Source organism: Taudactylus pleione, unplaced genomic scaffold, assembly GCF_031769625.1.
Source record: "Taudactylus pleione unplaced genomic scaffold, aTauple2 ptg000189l, whole genome shotgun sequence".
NCBI lineage: Eukaryota > Metazoa > Chordata > Amphibia > Anura > Myobatrachidae > Taudactylus > Taudactylus pleione.
Window position 1 is genome coordinate 12,083,630 of NW_028284591.1, and position 18,467 is coordinate 12,102,096.

The 18,467-nt window shown below is 49.1% G+C and overlaps 1 protein-coding gene across 1 annotated transcript in view; it reads right to left on the reverse strand.

Moving 5' to 3' along the window:
- Window positions 1-18,467, reverse strand: part of EPG5 (ectopic P-granules 5 autophagy tethering factor) — a 132,079-nt gene that overhangs the window by 78,465 nt on the left and 35,147 nt on the right. Inside the window, exons 10-16 of the mRNA XM_088476515.1 lie at window positions 14,820-14,975; window positions 13,654-13,811; window positions 11,601-11,755; window positions 10,870-11,010; window positions 6,686-6,850; window positions 6,298-6,417; window positions 5,417-5,655 (exon numbers count right to left, since the gene is read on the reverse strand). Coding sequence (XP_088332641.1) covers window positions 5,417-5,655; window positions 6,298-6,417; window positions 6,686-6,850; window positions 10,870-11,010; window positions 11,601-11,755; window positions 13,654-13,811; window positions 14,820-14,975 — 1,134 coding nt within the window. The remainder of the gene's footprint in view (window positions 1-5,416; window positions 5,656-6,297; window positions 6,418-6,685; window positions 6,851-10,869; window positions 11,011-11,600; window positions 11,756-13,653; window positions 13,812-14,819; window positions 14,976-18,467) is intronic.

An 18,467-nucleotide genomic window follows, 5' to 3' on the forward strand; every position in this document is an offset into this window, starting at 1 on the left:
CAGGACCACAGCTAAATCCTAAGGCGCCACCGGTGGAACAAAACGTGGCTGGATGCGAAGAACACCTTGCATAAAGGTGCGCACATCAGGGAGCACAGCAATCCTACGATGGAACCAGACTGACAGGACAGACACCTGCACCTTCAGAGAAGCAAGGCGAAGCCCATGGTCTAGCCCCGCCTGTAGGAAAGCTAACATTCTAGACAGACGGAACTCCTGAGGGGCATAACCTCTCGGTCGACACCACTGGAAGAATGTATGCCACGCACGATGGTATATCCTTGTAGAGGATGGTTTCCGAGCTCTTAGCATGGTTTGTACCACAGAGCTGGAAAACCCCCTGGACCTTAACATGGCCGTCTCAACAGCCACGCCGTCAAAGACAGCCGAGTCAGGTCCGGGTGAAGACAAGGACCCTGTGATAGCAGGTCCGGTCGCAGCGGCAACCGCAGAGGAATGCCCACGGACAGACTCTGAAGGCCTGAGAACCAGTGCTGCCTGGGCCACTCGGGAGCTATCAACAGGAGCGTACCTCCTTCCTGTTTGAATTTCCGGATTAACCGCGGAAGAAGGGAAAATGGAGGAAAGAGATAAGCAAACCGGAACGTCCACTGGACGGACAGAGCATCCACCAGAGACGCCTTTTCGTCTCTTGTTCGAGACCCGTACACCGGCAACTTGTTGTTGTGCCGTGACGCCATGAGGCCTATCTCTGGAAGACCCCACATGTCCACCAGAAGTTGAAAGACGTCCTGGTGCAGAGACCATTCCCCCGGATGTACGTCCTGGCGATTGAGAAAATCCGCTTCCCAGTTGAGGACTCCCGGGATGAATACTGCTGATATAGCCGGGAGATTGCGCTCCGCCCAGACCAGGATGCAGGACACCTCTACGAGTGCCGCCCGACTTCGGGTTCCTCCTTGTCGATTTATGTAGGCCACGGTGGTGGCGTTGTCTGATTGAACCTGCACGGGGTGACCTTGGAGAACCCGATGTGCCTGCTGCAGAGCATTGAAAACCGCGCGGAGTTCCAAGATGTTTATTGGAAGCTCCTTTTCTGCCTGAGTCCACCTGCCCTGGAACAAGTTGGACCCGTGACAGCTCCCCAGCCCCGAAGACTGGTGTCCGTTGTTAACAGGATCCAGTTCGCCACCCAAAATGGACGACCCTTGTTGAGGTGGGTCGTCTGCAACCACCAGGCTAGAGACAGGCGAACCTTCGGAGTGAGCACCATCGTCTGGGACTTTAGACTCTGAGGCAGTCCATTCCATTTGGACAGGATCAATTGCTGCAGAGGTCTGGAGTGAAACTGGGCATATTCCACCATGTCGAATACTGACACCATGGAGCCCAGCAACCTCATCGCCAAGTGCAGAGACACTCGGCGACTCTGTAGACAACTGCGCACCCTCAACTGTAAGGCAGAGATCTTTTCCCCCGTCACAAAGATCCGCTGCTGTCTGGAGTCCAACAAGGTTCCGAGGTGCATAATCCTCAGAAGGGATCAAGGTGGACTTTTGCCAGTTTATTAACCAGCCGTGACGTTACAGTACTGCAATCGTCAGGTCCAAATGGCGTAGAAAGAGCTCTGGAGATCCTGCCACCAACAGAAGGTCATCCAGATACGGCAACATACGGACTCCCTGCAGCCGCAGGTAAGCCGCCATGACCTTGGTGAACACTCGTTATGCTGTCGCCAGGCAAAAGGTAACGCCCGGAATTGGAAGTGATCGTTGCGGATTGCAAACCTGAGAAACTGCTGATGGCGCAAAAGAATAGGGACATGCAGGTAAGCGTCCTGTATGTCCAGTGACACCATGTAATCCCCAGGTTCCAGCGCCAGAATGATGGACCGTAGGGTCTCCATCCGAAACCGCGGCACCCGCAAGGACTTGTTGAGGGCCTTGAGGTTGAGTATCGGACGGTACGACCCATTGGGTTTCTGCACCAAAAATAGATTGGAATAGAAACACTGGCCCCTCTGGGACAATGGAACAGGCACTATAACTCCAGCCTGGAGCATAGTGTGCAAAACCTTCCGCAGTTCCAAGGCTTTGTTCCGGTCTAATGGTAGGCCTGTGGTGAAGAACCGGGATGGGGGCCTGTGCCGAAAGGAGAGGGCATACCCGTGAGAAACCACCTCGTGAACCCAATTGTCTGTCGTGGTTATCGACCAACACTGGGCGAACTGCAGCAGGCGGCCTCCCACTTTGGGATCCCCCAAAGGGAGGCGCGGACAGTCAGGCTGCAGGTTTGTCATCTGACTTAGGGGCCGGACGCCTGGTACTCCAGGCCTGTTTCCTGGGCTTGGCCGATTTCTTGGGCCCAGCCTGTCGGGGAAAAGACTGTGCTTTAGACCTACCCTGGGCCCTGTAAGGCCGAAAGGACGACGTACCCGAACTTGAAGGGACCGCAGCAGACGGGAGACATGCAGATTTGGCTGCCGCCAGCGTGGCTACAATTTTTGGCCAGATCCGGACCAAATAGGACTTCTCCATTAAAAGGCAAAGCTTCTAAGCCCTTCTTTGAATCAGCGTCCGCCTTCCAAGATCGCAACCATAAGGTGCGACGAGCAGCAACAGCTGCCGAAGAAATCTAAGATGTGAGGATACTGATATCCAAGGCAGCTTCATTGATGTAAGTGGCCGAATCCCGGAGATTGCCTACCAACTCGGCCTGTTCAGCTGAACAGTCGGAATCCAACAACGCCTCCAAACTATCGGCCCAGCGCTCCATAGCTCTGGCTACCCAACATAGCCGGTCTGGATGACACCCCCGCAAGGGAATAAATGGACTTTAGGCAGATCTCCACCTTGCGGTCCGTAGCATCCTTCAAGGAGGACATGGAGGGAGAATCCACTTGTGGAGGGGATTCCCACTTAGAAAAATAATTGTCCGCAAACGGATAATCCACGGCTAAGCGCCTCTGAGGCTGATACCGTTTACCAGGGTGTTTCCACGCCTCCTCTAAATGGTCTACTAACTGACCCGAAAGAGGAAACACTGTGATGTCACACTTAATATCCTTAAAAAAGGCATATTTGGACTTGGACACTGGAGGATCTTCATCCTCAATCACTAAAGCCGTGCAGACTGCCCGAATAAGTCCAGGAATATAAACCTTGGACTTAGCGTCCGACTCTTTAGAACAGAGAGGTTCTTGGTCAGACAGATCCAGAATCTCCCCATCGTCATCCTCATAAGGAGCAGACAGAGACGCCACCGGCCTCTTATGTGGCCTCAACACAGACTCCCCTTGTAACACCTCCGACAAATGCTGTACAGAACTTGTCAGTGAATTAACCCACGCAGGCTCCTGTGAAACCTGGGGAGGGGAAATAGGGAGACTGTGGGGTACCATCAATTGTCTCGGGAAACCCTGCATGGGTGACGACACCACTGACTGCTGGGACAATCACATCTGGGAAAACGCAGGTGGCGGAGCTAACTGGCCCACTAGGGTTGTAAGCGATTTAGCGAAACAAGCCCAGGGAGGTTCCTGTTCCGGAGCGTGACAGTAATTGGCCGCGCCAATAAATAACACTGCCGACATAGCCCCTCCGCGTTACCCTCCCCCTCCGCTATTGGTACATTGCACTTAGTACACATAAGCTGGAGAGGAAAGTCACTCTCAGACATGATGGTAAGTATGTGAGCCCTCTCACTGATACTCGTTAGTATAGTGGGAGAACCACCCTGCATTTATCGCACCGCAAGGGCTTTAGCAGAGGAAGAGCAGGGACAGTAAAATGGCTGACAGTAGAAAGTGAAAGTACAGGCAGCAGACGCTAGCAGAAGTCACATACAATGCAAAGAAATTAATCCCTGCACTATCAGCGCTGTTCTTCAACTACACAGACAACCTGATTCAGAGCCAGACGCTCTGACAAGAGCGCTCGCTCTGAATCAGGGCCCTCCTACCTAATATTGGAGCGGCCTCCTGGCCGCTCGCATAGCTGTGGGTGACCACCCACAGCTTATGCGAGCGGCCAAAAAGATGGTCGCGATGGTCAAGACCATCGCACCCATCGGGCTTGCGACGAGACCCTGCGGAAGGGTCAGTGGGGCCGACCCAGACGGTAGGCGTTCCCATGGGAACGCCTCCGTCTGGGCAGCCACGCCCCCGGCACGCCCATCAAAGGGGGCGTGCTGTCAATCACCATCGACAGCACGCCCCCTTTGGTGCGAGACCCATAGCGACGGCTTGGCCATCGCTATTCGGGTCTCCCACATGCGCACGATGGAGCTCCCTCCGTCGTGCGCATGCGCACTAGGGCACCATCGACCCCCGTGCGAGTGCTCAGCGCTCGTGAGCGGGTCAAAATCAGGCCCAGAGTCTGGTAGGACACAGCGCTGCATACACAGACCTGTAGTCAACGTAGGAGAGGTATGCCGGGGGACCCAGACCGCGATGCCACCGTCAGCAGTTCCAGCAGCGTTCACCATACAAAGATGGCCACCGAGGAGCAGAGAGGAGGCCGGCCTGGGGGAGGAGCGCTGCCACAGGACCAATCGGCAGCGCAGAGAGGGCTGTGTGTAGTGGGGGAGGCGCCGGCTGTGTACAGGGAAGGCGCGTTCCCCTGGCATGCATTTAACCCCTGGGATGCCGCAGCGCTACCGCTCAGCCACGGACCGCTGTCCCAGGGGGGTAGTGGAAGGGCAGGTTAGTTACTTGGCTCCACGCTGCAGCCAGTCCCCAGGGAGCCCCCTGCCTGGGGACTGTGGACAATGTGCTCAGCAGGGACCCACCGCGGGACCCCCGCTGCTTACCTGCTCCCCTTGAATCCGGCCATGGTCCGAAGCATCTGGGGTCACCGCTAGCCGTGACCTCAGATGCTTACCAGCATCCCCGGATCAGTACCGGCGTTCTGGTACCGGAGGGCGTAGGGGAGATGGCATGGACGTCAGCCTTGACTGTCCATGCTGTACTCCCAGATGTGCAGCCACAGCTGCTTGTGAAGAAACTTCAGGGGCTATCCTTAGCCCCCCTCTAAACATGTGCTCCGACTCCGAGCCGGGCACCAACGAAACTGAGATGCCTTGGCTCGGGGGCGGGGTATAGGAGGGGGACCCTGGTGCATCCTGGGAGGCTGAAAACTTAACTCTATGGTGCCCGATGCCTGACGTCATCACCTATACCCCAAGGAATCCTGTGGAACCCTATGGACCCTGATGTAGAAAGACAGAAATTACAACCGATACATTGCTAAAATGAGGTATTTTACTGCATGAATCTTTGGTATCACAGGCTACTTACACATGAGTGAAGCCTATTTTATGGGAAAAGGGAAAATGGTGGCACCTACCACGCTCAGAAGTTTGCGTACACCCCGAGATGCAATGCCTAATCTAAGATGATTTCTAAACAGGGAAATGAGGATTTATATTACGATTCTACTAAGAAGCAGTAATTTACCTGTGTCCCACCGAGGCCGCTGCCAGACCGATGTAACAGCCGATGGGGACCCCGGCCTTCACCGCCTTCAGCACCGGGTGCAGTATATTTGCCTCGGTTAGATCGGGCACAGCGTCACACAGCTGCTCGCGACGATCGTTCCTGTGCAATTTAAGCCTCAATACCAGATCCCAGGCCCACTGGTTGAAGCACGCCTCTGGGGTCTGCCCTGTCCGGACTATACTGGCCAAGTAAGACACCTAAAGGTCAGCAAGCGAAGAAAATAATGATCATATAAGTACACAGCCTAGTGCTCTAGATTATTGCAGACCATCAAATTAATCACACATCACATAAACATAACAGAGAAATGGGACTAAGGCAACATATGACATATATATGAAGACTGCTAGGACCCGATTCTGAGTCAGTACAAAAGTAAATGTGGACGGAACTTTCGGATTTCAGCATACATCGCATGCGCCAAGGTTAAAGATCGGCAACTGCGCCGAAGCAGCCATACGCCCAAAGATGGAGAACGCTAGTGCGTATACACTCGCGTCAAGAGTGTCGTGGGCCGGCATGCCGGCTTCCGTGCTCGTCCATATCGTTAGTGTGTACACGCCTCACGGGAGGTGTGCCAGTCGTAGCGTGCGTTCGAGGACGGGACACCTATGTCAGATAGATCTTCCCCCCTCCCCCAGCATGGGATGTGCGCACGTCCAAATACTAATGCTGGTGGCTGTGGATATCAGGATAGTAGGCAGGACGACATTCCGCATGCAGATGCACGGATTATCGGGCATATACGGGAGGAATCTCGCCGTAGCACGGGAGTACGGGAAAAGCAGCTGCAGATGCCTCGGAATCGGGGCCCTTGGTGAGAAGCAGGGTGAGAGTACCTGCTTTATGCTCTCGGAGATGAGACCGGTGTAGGGCTTGTCGGAGATGAATTTCTGATACGCCTCCAGGACCATGAGGGCCACCTCCACATGTACAGCGTGATCCAGGTGCAGAGTGCTCTGTGTGCACAATGGTGACATTAGCCATCACGTCTCTGATAACAAGCTATAGGCATGCTGCATGCTATTGTACTGTATAGATCTGATGCACAGGTCAGTATTACAGCTACACAGGGGCAACATTAATTATTGTCAGGATGAAACATAACACATTAATAATAGCAATCTACAGTATATACAGTAATCTATACATCTCCCAGAGTATCTCAGTATCAGATGCGGCTTTACATAACCATCGGTCAGTAGCTGCTGGCTCATGGCTCCATACCGTGTCACAGAAGCCCCAGTTGAGTCCCTCGAGGATGATACAGGCCAGCTTGTTCTCCACCTCAGAGAGGTCGTGATTGATCAGCCATTCCCGGATGATGCTAAACTCCGTGGAGCTCGGACGCCAGCGGTGTAATGGCAGTTCTTTAAATAAGTACAAGGAGACCTAACAAGATAGAAATAACAAGATGAATAACCAGGTACTAACCCTTAACTAGGTATGAAAAGAGCAGCAACAGGACTCATGTCCTCATACAGATGTGTCCTCATACATCTAGCCTCAATACGCCATGTACCGCGACCCGTGCAACTCAGCTAGCGTAGGGAGGCTTTTTTTTTTTTTTCAAGAATGTGTCTAAGTCGCAATGCGATGCGACTAGCATGCACCATTCATGTGACCCCTGTATATCTGTGTGCTCCTGAGTCTGTATATAGGAGACTGCGCTGAGTAATGTGATATGTGACACCTGTATATCTGTGTGCTCCTGAGTCTGTATATAGGAGACTGCGCTGAGTAATGTGATATGTGACACCTGTATATCTGTGTGCTCCTGAGACTGTATATAGGGGACTGTGCTGAGTAATGTGATATGTGACACCTGTATATCTGTGTGCTCCTGAGTCTGTATATAGGAGACTGTGCTGAGTAATGTGATATGTGACACCTGTATATCTGTGTGCTCCTGAGTCTGTATATGGGAGACTGCGCTGCGTAATGTGATATGTGACACCTGTATATCTGTGCTCCTGAGTCTGTATATGGGAGACTGCGCTGAGTAATGTGACACCTGTATATCTGTGTGCTCCTGAGTCTGTATATAGGAGACTGTGCTGAGTAATGTGATATGTGACACCTGTATATCTGTGTGCTCCTGAGTCTGTATATAGAAGACTGCGCTGAGTAATGTGATATGTGACACCTGTATATCTGTGTGCTCCTGAGTCTGTATATAGGAGACTGCGCTGAGTAATGCGATATGTGACACCTGTATATCTGTGTGCTCCTGAGTATGTATATGGGAGACTGTGCTGAGTAATGTGATATGTGACACCTGTATATCTGTGTGCTCCTGAGTGTGTGTATATGAGACTGCGCTGAGTAATGTGATATGTGACACCTGCATATCTGTGTGCTCCTGAGTCTGTATATAGGAGACTGTGCTGAGTAATGTGATATCTGTATATCTGTGTGCTCCTGAGTCTGTATATGGGAGACTGCCCTGAGTAATGTGATATGTGACACCTGTATATCTGTGTGCTCCTGAGTCTGTATATGGGAGACTGCGCTGAGTAATGTGATATGTGACACCTGTATATCTGTGTGCTCCTGAGTCTGTATATAGGAGACTGTGCTGAGTAATGTGATATGTGACACCTGTATATCTGTGTGCTCCTGAGTCTGTATATAGGAGACTGCACTGAGTAATGTGATATGTGACACCTGTATATCTGTGCTCCTGAGTCTGTATATGGGAGACTGTGCTGAGTAATGTGATATGTGACACCTGTATATCTGTGTGCTCCTGAGTCTGTATATGGGAGACTGCGCTGAGTAATGTGACACCTGTATATCTGTGTGCTCCTGAGTCTGTATATAGGAGACTGCGCTGAGTAATGTGATATGTGACACCTGTATATCTGTGTGCTCCTGAGTCTGTATATAGGAGACTGTGCTGAGTAATGTGATATGTGACACCTGTATATCTGTGTGCTCCTGAGTCTGTATATGGGAGACTGCGCTGAGTAATGTGACACCTGTATATCTGTGTGCTCCTGAGTCTGTATATAGGAGACTGCGCTGAGTAATGTGACACCTGTATATCTGTGTGCTCCTGAGTCTGTATATAGGAGACTGCGCTGAGTAATGTGATATGTGACACCTGTATATCTGTGTGCTCCTGAGTCTGTATATGGGAGACTGCGCTGAGTAATGTGACACCTGTATATCTGTGTGCTCCTGAGTCTGTATATAGGAGACTGCGCTGAGTAATGTGATATGTGACACCTGTATATCTGTGTGCTCCTGAGTCTGTATATAGGAGACTGTGCTGAGTAATGTGATATGTGACACCTGTATATCTGTGTGCTCCTGAGTCTGTATATAGGAGACTGTGCTGAGTAATGTGATATGTGACACCTGTATATCTGTGCTCCTGAGTCTGTATATGGGAGACTGTGCTGAGTAATGTGATATGTGACACCTGTATATCTGTGCTCCTGAGTCTGTATATGGGAGACTGCGCTGAGTAATGTGACACCTGTATATCTGTGTGCTCCTGAGTCTGTATATAGGAGACTGCGCTGAGTTATATGATATGTGACACCTGTATATCTGTGTGCTCCTGAGTCTGTATATAGGAGACTGTGCTGAGTAATGTGATATGTGACACCTGTATATCTGTGTGCTCCTGAGTCTGTATATGGGAGACTGCGCTGAGTAATGTGACACCTGTATATCTGTGTGCTCCTGAGTCTGTATAAGGGAGACTGCGCTGAGTAATGTGATATGTGACACCTGTATATCTGTGTGCACCTGAGTCTGTATATGGGAGACTGCGCTGAGTAATGTGATATGTGACACCTGTATATCTGTGTGCTCCTGAGTCTGTATATGGGAGACTGCGCTGAGTAATGTGATATGTGACACCTGTATATCTGTGTGCTCCTGAGTCTGTATATAGGAGACTGCGCTGAGTAATGTGATATGTGACACCTGTATATCTGTGCTCCTGAGTCTGTATATGGGAGACTGTGCTGAGTAATGTGATATGTGACACCTGTATATCTGTGTGCTCCTGAGTCTGTATATGGGAGACTGCGCTGAGTAATGTGACACCTGTATATCTGTGTGCTCCTGAGTGTGTATATAGGAGACTGCGCTGAGTAATGTGATATGTGACACCTGTATATCTGTGTGCTCCTGAGTCTGTATATAGGAGACTGTGCTGAGTAATGTGATATGTGACACCTGTATATCTGTGTGCTCCTGAGTCTGTATATAGGAGACTGTGCTGAGTAATGTGATATGTGACACCTGTATATCTGTGTGCTCCTGAGTCTGTATATGGGAGACTGCGCTGAGTAATGTGACACCTGTATATCTGTGTGCTCCTGAGTCTGTATATGGGAGACTGCGCTGCCTAATGTGATATGTGACACCTGTATATCTGTGTGCTCCTGAGTCTGTATATGGGAGACTGCGCTGAGTAATGTGATATGTGACACCTGTATATCTGTGTGCTCCTGAGTCTGTATATGGGAGACTGCGCTGAGTAATGTGACACCTGTATATCTGTGTGCTCCTGAGTCTGTATAAGGGAGACTGCGCTGAGTAATATGATATGTGACACCTGTATATCTGTGTGCTCCTGAGTCTGTATATGGGAGACTGCGCTGAGTAATGTGATATGTGACCCCTGTATATCTGTGTGCTCCTGAGTCTGTATACAGGAGACTGCGCTGAGTAATGTGATATGTGACACCTGTATATCTGTGTGCTCCTGAGTCTGTATATGGGAGACTGTGCTGAGTAATGTGATATGTGACACCTGTATATCTGTGTGCTCCTGAGTCTGTATAGGGGAGACTGTATTGTACACCGGTCCCCAGGGAAAGGGGTCTGTACTGTACAGCGGTCCAAAGGGAACGGTGTCTGTACAGTACACTGGTCCCCAGGGAAAAGGGGTCTGTACAGTACACCGATCCCCAGGGAAAGGGGTCTGTACTGTACACCGGTCCCCAGGAAAGGGGTCTGTACTGTACACCAGTCCCCAGGGAAAGGGGTCTGTACTGTACACCGGTCCCCAGGGAAAGGGGTCTGTACTGTACACCGGTCCCCAGGGAAAGGGGTCTGTACTGTACACCGGTCCCCAGGGAAAGGGGTCTGTACTGCACACCGGTCCCCAGGGAAAGGGGTCTGTACAGTACACCGGTCCCCAGGGAGAGGGGTCTGTACAGTACACTGGTCCCCAGGGAGAGGGGTCTGTAGTGTACACCGGTCCCCAGGAAAAAGGGGTCTGTACAGTACACTGGTCCCCAGCGAAAGGGGTCTGTATTGTATACCGGTCCCCGGGGAAAGGGGTCTGTACTTTACACCGGTCACCAGGGAAAGGGGTCTGTACTGTACACCGGCCACATCATTGGTATGGTCTCATTATATAATAAAATAAGATAAAGAGATCTCACCATCCCTACTTTCTCAATGGTCTCCCGGACACGCTGCAGGAGGACAGATATGATGCCGCTGTGCGCACCAGTAATTGTGGCTAGTAGCTCGCGACCAACTTTAGAGAAAGCTTCTCTTGTAGACAGACTCACATAGGACACCTGGGAAGAGGGACATATATAATGGCACAAGGATAAAACCCCACACACTAAGGGCCTGATTCAGCAAGGAACGCCGTTGCTTACACGCACGCAATCGGCCAATTGTTGCATACGCAGCCTGAGGCCTCATAGCGTGCGCTGGAGTTAACAATTCCTGAGTAAGGTCTGACCCGCCTTAACTGTGCGAGAGGCTGCGATGGTACGCAATTGTACCGATGTTTTCGCAGTCTTGCTAAACATTACGGAAGTGCGTGTAGGTGAAGTGGCCGTCCTTATGTAGATCGCTATGCCGCCGCTATGGATTAGCATAAATTTGCAGTAAAGCAGCATGCGTACGCCGTATTGCGATCCTTGCTGAATCAGCCCCTAAGTCCAATTATACATTTCTTTTAACACGTGTGAAAAGATTTAGGAGTCCCGGTCGCCTCATGCCTCATCGCTATGGGCTGGGTGACATTATGGCAGTGCTAGGACTATTTAATTACCGGTCACCATGGCAACGCCACATTTCTCTATTGTTCTCAGAAACGGCCCATTTGTGCGAGTGCACGAATCTCATACACGGACTGGGCCAGGCGTGGCGGACATACTTCATAGATCTCCAGAGCAATGCTCTTCACCAGCTCCTCGTCCACATCCATCTGCTTGGTTTGTGCCATCTGGGCGAAGGTGGTGAGGAGACAGATGCCCTCCGAGCTGTTCATGGTGGAGAAATATCGCTCAAACGCTTCTCGGTTTACAGGGTCTAAAATGTAAAACACACTAAAAGTCAATGACAAGGAAACTTCCCAGACCGCTACACATAGGTAAATACACACGTAACTGGCCACCTCTGTCACTGTTAGGTCTACTGGGCCTGAAGTAAATTAGGACGAAAACGAACTGTGGGCCAGATTCACCACGGATTGCAACTGCAACAGTGCACGCAGATCGGTCGACGGTGCGCACTGTGCATGCATCACAGTACGCGTGCGTGAGTTAGCATTGCGATCATCCTGCGATCACTCACTCGTGAGTGAAAGGTTGTCAGCGTTTGGGGGGTGGTGAATTGGGAATGGTCCGAGAAAGGCAGGCGTGCATGTCCTTTTGAACGCTGTTACATGGGCGTGCATAAATTAGCCACTGCGCGGCATACACAGCTTGAGTACTTACTGCGTGCGACGAGGTTAGCAATTTCTGAGTAAGGTCAGACATGCAGAGGGGCCGATGTTACTCGATGTTCCCAATGTAGGTCAGACATGCAGAGGGGCCAATGTTACTCGATGTTCCCAATGTAGGTCAGACATGCAGAGGGCCGATGTTACTTGATGTTCCCAATGTAGGTCAGACATGCTGAAAGGCCAGTGTTACTCGATGTTCCCAATGTAGGTCAGACATGCAGAGGGCCGATGTTACTTGATGTTCCCAATGTAGGTCAGACATGCTGAGAGGCCAATGTTACTCGATGTTCCCAATGTAGGTCAGACATGCAGAGGGCCGATGTTACTCGATGTTCCCAATGTAGGACAGACATGCTGAGGGGCCAATGTTACCCGATGTTCCCAATGTAGGTCAGACATGCAGAGGGCCGATGTTACTCGATGTTCCCAATGTAGGACAGACATGCTGAGAGGCCAATGTTACTCGATGTTCCCAATGTAGGTCAGACATGCAGAGGGCCGTTGTTACTCGATGTTCCCAATGTAGGTCAGACATGCTGAGGGGGCGATGTTACTCGATGTTCCCAATGTAGGTCAATTGCGCACGCGCATCGACCGGTTGCGTGCGTCCGCAGCCTTGCGAACCAACCTGTATCTGGCCCTTAGTGCAATGTGAAAACAGGCGTATATGTGCGCTTACTGTGCGTCCAACACTGCGCAGCCCACATTACGTCGTCACGCCCTTACTCAACTTTGTAAAAAGAACCCAGTTACTCCACGTGAGTTGTAAGCGAAGATGCAATCAGGAGCGCCCGACTCTGTATCACCATTCCGGCTATGTTTTGCGTTTCTATACTCTTAGTATTTGTCATACAGTGACGGCAGAGCTTTGCTCAGTGCCAGCTACTCCCTGTCAGATACACACATATACATTTTGCAGAGCATCTCATACTTATAAATAGTCTCTTACAGGAACTTATCTCGCTCCTTATGTTGGGTACACACTAGACCAGGCCTGGCCAACCTGTGGCTCTCCAGCTGTTGTGAAACTACAAGTCCCAGCATGCCTTGCCACAGTCTTGCCATTAGGGAATGCTAAAACTCTGGCAAGGCATCTGCTAGAGAGCCACAGGTTGGCCAGGCCTGCACTAGACGATGGATCCAGCGACTGCAGATGCGATTGGACGATATATCGGGCGGTCCGTACACACTGCACAATCAGATATATCGTTCACTCGCTGCTCGCAGAAGCATGGTGTCGTCCGCCGGATCTTCAGATTGGCATGCACTGCAGGCAGATCTGAAGATGCGACGAACGATGCACGGGAGCGCGCAATAGTGCATGCACACTGGGCGATGTGCATTCCGATTCGTACCAAAACGTGCAATATACTGTCTAGTGTTTACCCAGCTTTACAGTCAATATTCAGGAACAAAAACAAACTACTTTCCCAATGCAACTTAAACCTTGTGACGTCCCTCACAAGTTCTGAACAGGAAATACCATTTAATGTAGATCTGCAGGTGGCCATGTCTAAGGTGGAATACAGGTCCTCTGCATTCTCACTCTCTGCGTGGTGCAAGAGATAGAAGATCTTCCAAAGCATCACGTTCGACAGGGTCCCAAACGGCATCTCAGACATAAACAGCCAAATCCCCAATCTGCAGAGATTTGGAGGAAACAATTTATGGCAGGACTAACCAACATACAGCTATATCAGTTTTAATAGAACCAGTGTGAATGACTGTACTGAATAAAGACTCAGTGTATGTGTAACATTTATATAAAAATATTATTATAATAAAGTATGAGCGATCGTCTCAAAACAAAAACACTCCCATTAAAAAAAAAAATAAAGAAAAAAATAAATAAAAGGTATCAGACAGATTCTATATTCCCACTGTGAACCATATTCCAGTGATGAAGAAATGCGTTGGGTTGGTATACTGGAATTAGCTACTGCATATAGGAGAACCTTACTTCTAGATCCCGGATCTAAAAGAACAAATATTACTTAATGCTACATTCTAATCATGGACATGTATTGGGATAAGATCAACCATCTCAAATTAAGGGCTCCAGTTAAAAAAATAGAAACGCGTTGGTTATAGCTATTAGATTTGCTTACTGCATACAAGAGAATCTCTCTTCTAAATCTCGGATCTAAGGCAACCGGTAATAATTCAATGAGAAGGTGCCACATTCCTGGACGGGAACCAAATGTGAATTTTATTAAGTGTACGTGCAGAATTTGAATAATCTTTTAAAGATTCCAGGAGAAAAAACAACACTATGTATATTCTCTCTACATAGTATTAATATGAAGGAGACACCAAGAAGAGATGATTAGGATTAGGATACCAAATTCAGATAAACTCTATTATTTTACTATGAACGTCTTTATTTTTATTATATACTTTAATTGCTGCTCTAGAAGGCTCTAATAATCGTATCTGCTTGATATCATAAATAGAGACAATGATGAATGAAACACATCATAATTTTGGATATAAAGCGTACACCACTCTACCAACGCTTCTACTAGCAATTGGCTAGCCATACTTCTTAGTGGGCAGGTGCAGGTGGAATGATACACTCCCCAGGGTGCCCGGACTACACAGAAGTGGAAACACGCATTACCAGATGAAATTACCAGTTACTGATCTTACCTCTTAGCTTTAAGGACATGGAGAACCGCAGTCAGAAAGAGCTCATCATACACCGCCTGCAGCTTCCCCAGCGAGTAGATCTCGGAACTCTTCTCACTGTCGTGGTTACTGCTCAGGTACATGGCCCAATGATCACTCAGGTAACACAAGGTCATCCTAGGCGAACACAACAACCACATGAGACCAGTGACACTGGTTTCAGGCCAATAACTTTTACTGCTAGAAGGATGAGCAAAGCATCACCAGCAAATGTTACATCCAAAACATACAGAAAGCGAAACGCATTGGTTTAGCACAAGTGCACCCTGGATGGTCTTCCCTATGTACAGGAAGGTGCACGACTACTCCCTGATCTTAGGGGAATTGTTGTGCAATGCCGCCGGATCTAATACTGACGCCGGAAGGCCGAAGATCCCGACTGGGGCAGGTAAGTACCCTAACACCCCCCACCCCCATTCCAACCCTCCCTTAGTGGTGCCTAGCCCTAAAACCCCCGTGGGGTGCCTAACCCTAAGACCCCCCAGGGGTGACTAAACATAACCCCCCCCTCCCCGCACCCTAAACCTAATCCTCCTGGGGAGCTGCTTAACCCTAACCTCCCCCCGGTGGTGCCTAACCCTAATCCCCCCTCCCCGTAGCCTAACCCTAAGTCCCTCCGGGGGTGCCTAAACCTAACCCAACCCCCCCCCTCCCTGCTACATGCTATGATTCCCCGCTTACCTTCGTTCGGGATCGGCCATCGGGATTTCAGTGTCTGGCTAAAGATAGGAGTCGGGATTTAGACGCCTATCTTTAGTACCAGGTCGGGTTTCCAGCGTCGGGATTCCGTCAGCCGGCATTCCGAACGCCGGTAACTGAACTGCATCCCCTCTCAGGAGACACCTCCGCAAACTATAAAACTGCATCTAGGTGTGCCTGTTACTTGAGAACGCTCATTTTATTAAATGAGAGCACAAATCCTACTCGTTACTATGGTTTCGGTGCAGATTTAGACTGGTCAGGCCATGTTAGTAAATAACGCTCAGTTTGCTTAATTGTAAAGCCAGGATAAATTGGGACTGATTCAGCCTTGTGCATAACGCATTTCTCCGAATCAGGCCCATAGACATGTTGTATTTTCTCACATCCACATTATTTAAGTGATCTTAAAAAAAAACTTGACAAAAGAAAGGTAAGGGAGAATGAGTTATAAAAGCACAACATAGGTATAAAGGTTATGTCCGCCTGCAGTAGCACCGGAAGGAACCAAGCTTACAGATTAGCAGAATGTTGGATGACTCTTCCCAGGGTTTTTAAAATTTTTAAAAATGATTAATTGCCAGACATTTGTGTGGCTCTGCGCTGATATGATAGAGGGAATAAAAATTCATAATTAGGTGTCACAAGCTAGTACAGCACAGTAGAGTTCTAAAGAACACCTGCTTGTAACACCTCTAGGGACATTTACTAAACATCAGTTCCACGTAGGTTTACAAACCGGAGGGATCCACCAAGGAATGAAGTTGGGTTCTAAGACCAAAATACATTTACTAAAGGCTGTTTTGAACTTCTAGACAAAATCCACATTGATTCCTGACTGTTTTTAACCATAAACCAAACGCGTTTCACAAGTGCTGCAGAGATTATTAAGATATACTGTGTTCATTGTAGTATTATATTTTTTTTTTACAGGTGACAGCGGGTCCGCTTTGCCAGGGCATTCTCCAATTGCCAGCATGCCAGCCCTTCAAACTGGGCATGACAGGACTGGGCGGGACCTGCAGTGCACCAGTAAAACAAATATTTATTCTTCAGTCCTCCATGGCAGCCATACTGTGGGATAGTATGGCGTTTTCTAATCTAAAGTCTGGTTGCTCAGTGAGATTTGCAGCAGTTTTGAGTTTAGTAAATTAGTAAAGTGCCAATACTTCCAAATACAGTATTATACATCTGTATATATAATTTTATGGTCTCTATATGTACCCCGCAAAAAAAGGAAATATTTGTAACACCTGTTATTTCCCTTTCTCTGATGATTGCAGGGGAGCCTTGGATGGTGGGGTTAATGCTGCCTCCATCTCACCTCATCAGCTTACTAATCAGGAGAGGGTGTTTAAATTAGAGAGAAAAACACAGAAGAGACACCAGAGTACAAAAGACCAATGTACCTGGGTGTGACTGTCTGTGTCTTCCCTACAAGCTCTGGAGAAAGAGAATAAAACATAAATTACAAAAATCCCTCTAACAGCTGCAGGTGAATGCAGAGGACGGGACGTCCCAGGAAAACCCATTGGGTGGGTCAGAACTAAGGAACATCCTCCAGTTCGCCAGTGTAGAAAGGGCAGTGTAATTCACTGAGGAACTGCCATCCTATCGTGGTTACACCAGGATTGCAATGTATGATTGACTTTCTACACCGGCGATGAGTTAAATTGATGGCGGGGAGGCCAAGTATAACGTCTCCACTTAAACGCATTTGCAACAAAGTACCCAGAGAATAACTAAGGCCCTCAGTCAGACCCGCTCGCAAGAGGGTCGATGGTGCTCAAGCCCCAGAGCGAGTGACAAATTCACTCGCTCCCGTGCTCGCTACAAACGGGGCGGCTGTCGATGTTGATCGACGGCTCGCCCCGTTTTGTAGGCAGGGTGGGTGGGGGGGGGGGGTGGCCGGACAAACAGAGGCGTTTGTAGGCAGCCCTACTGACATAACCAGTGATGTTAGTAGGGAGCTTCCTGCCCTGTTAGAGCAGGAAGCTACCTGGGACTTGCGGGAGACGAGATGCTACCGCAAGGGTCTGGTCGCAAGCCCCGATGGTCGCGATGGTCTCGACCATCACCAGGTCACTCGCTAAAGCTGTGGGTGGCAACCCACAGCTTAGCGAGCGGCCAGGAGGCTGCCTTTCAAAACAAAAGCAGCCGCCCTCATTCAGAGCGAGCGCTCGCTTCTTGCGAGCGTCTCTGGATGAGGGCCTAAGTACTTGGACGCATATATTGGTATTAATGTGCAAACACTGGGATTCATTTACACGTCGATGCAAAGAGGATTATTTCTATCGTAACGGAGCACAGTAGCTAATGTGGACATTATTCTGCAATGAAGACACTTATCATTTTATGTATATTGTTTTAATTATTTAGCCTGATTAAGTGCTTTTTCATTATAGTGTTATATATTTATATGTATGTTTAATTATACCTTATTAAATACATATATAATGATTTTCATTTAGCGCTCCCTAAGTGCTTTATTGGGTTTCTTTGATTGACAATTAGTATTTCCAGAATACTAACTGGGAGCTGCAGTATGGAGAACATCTGTTTCTTACATAGATTATTTGCTCCTAATATACAGTAGATAGGATTTATCTGTATAGGACAGGGAACCAGTGGAGCGTCTGGCAGAGAGCGGCAGTACAGGTGAAGTAGTGAGAGAGGACAATAAAACAGAAGAATACAGAAATACAGAAGAATACAGAAATCACCATGTAGAACGTTAGCACTACATAAATAAATTGCAGCGATGCCCCCCCCCCCCTCCTGGCCAGGCAGAAATGTTAGCTGTATGTTCTCCGCAGTTCTGCCTGTGGTTCCTTTTAATCGTTGCTAGGCTACTAATGATCTGGTAATGAGCGCGGCCGCAGGGAGCTATAAGGGAGAGGAGATGTCTGA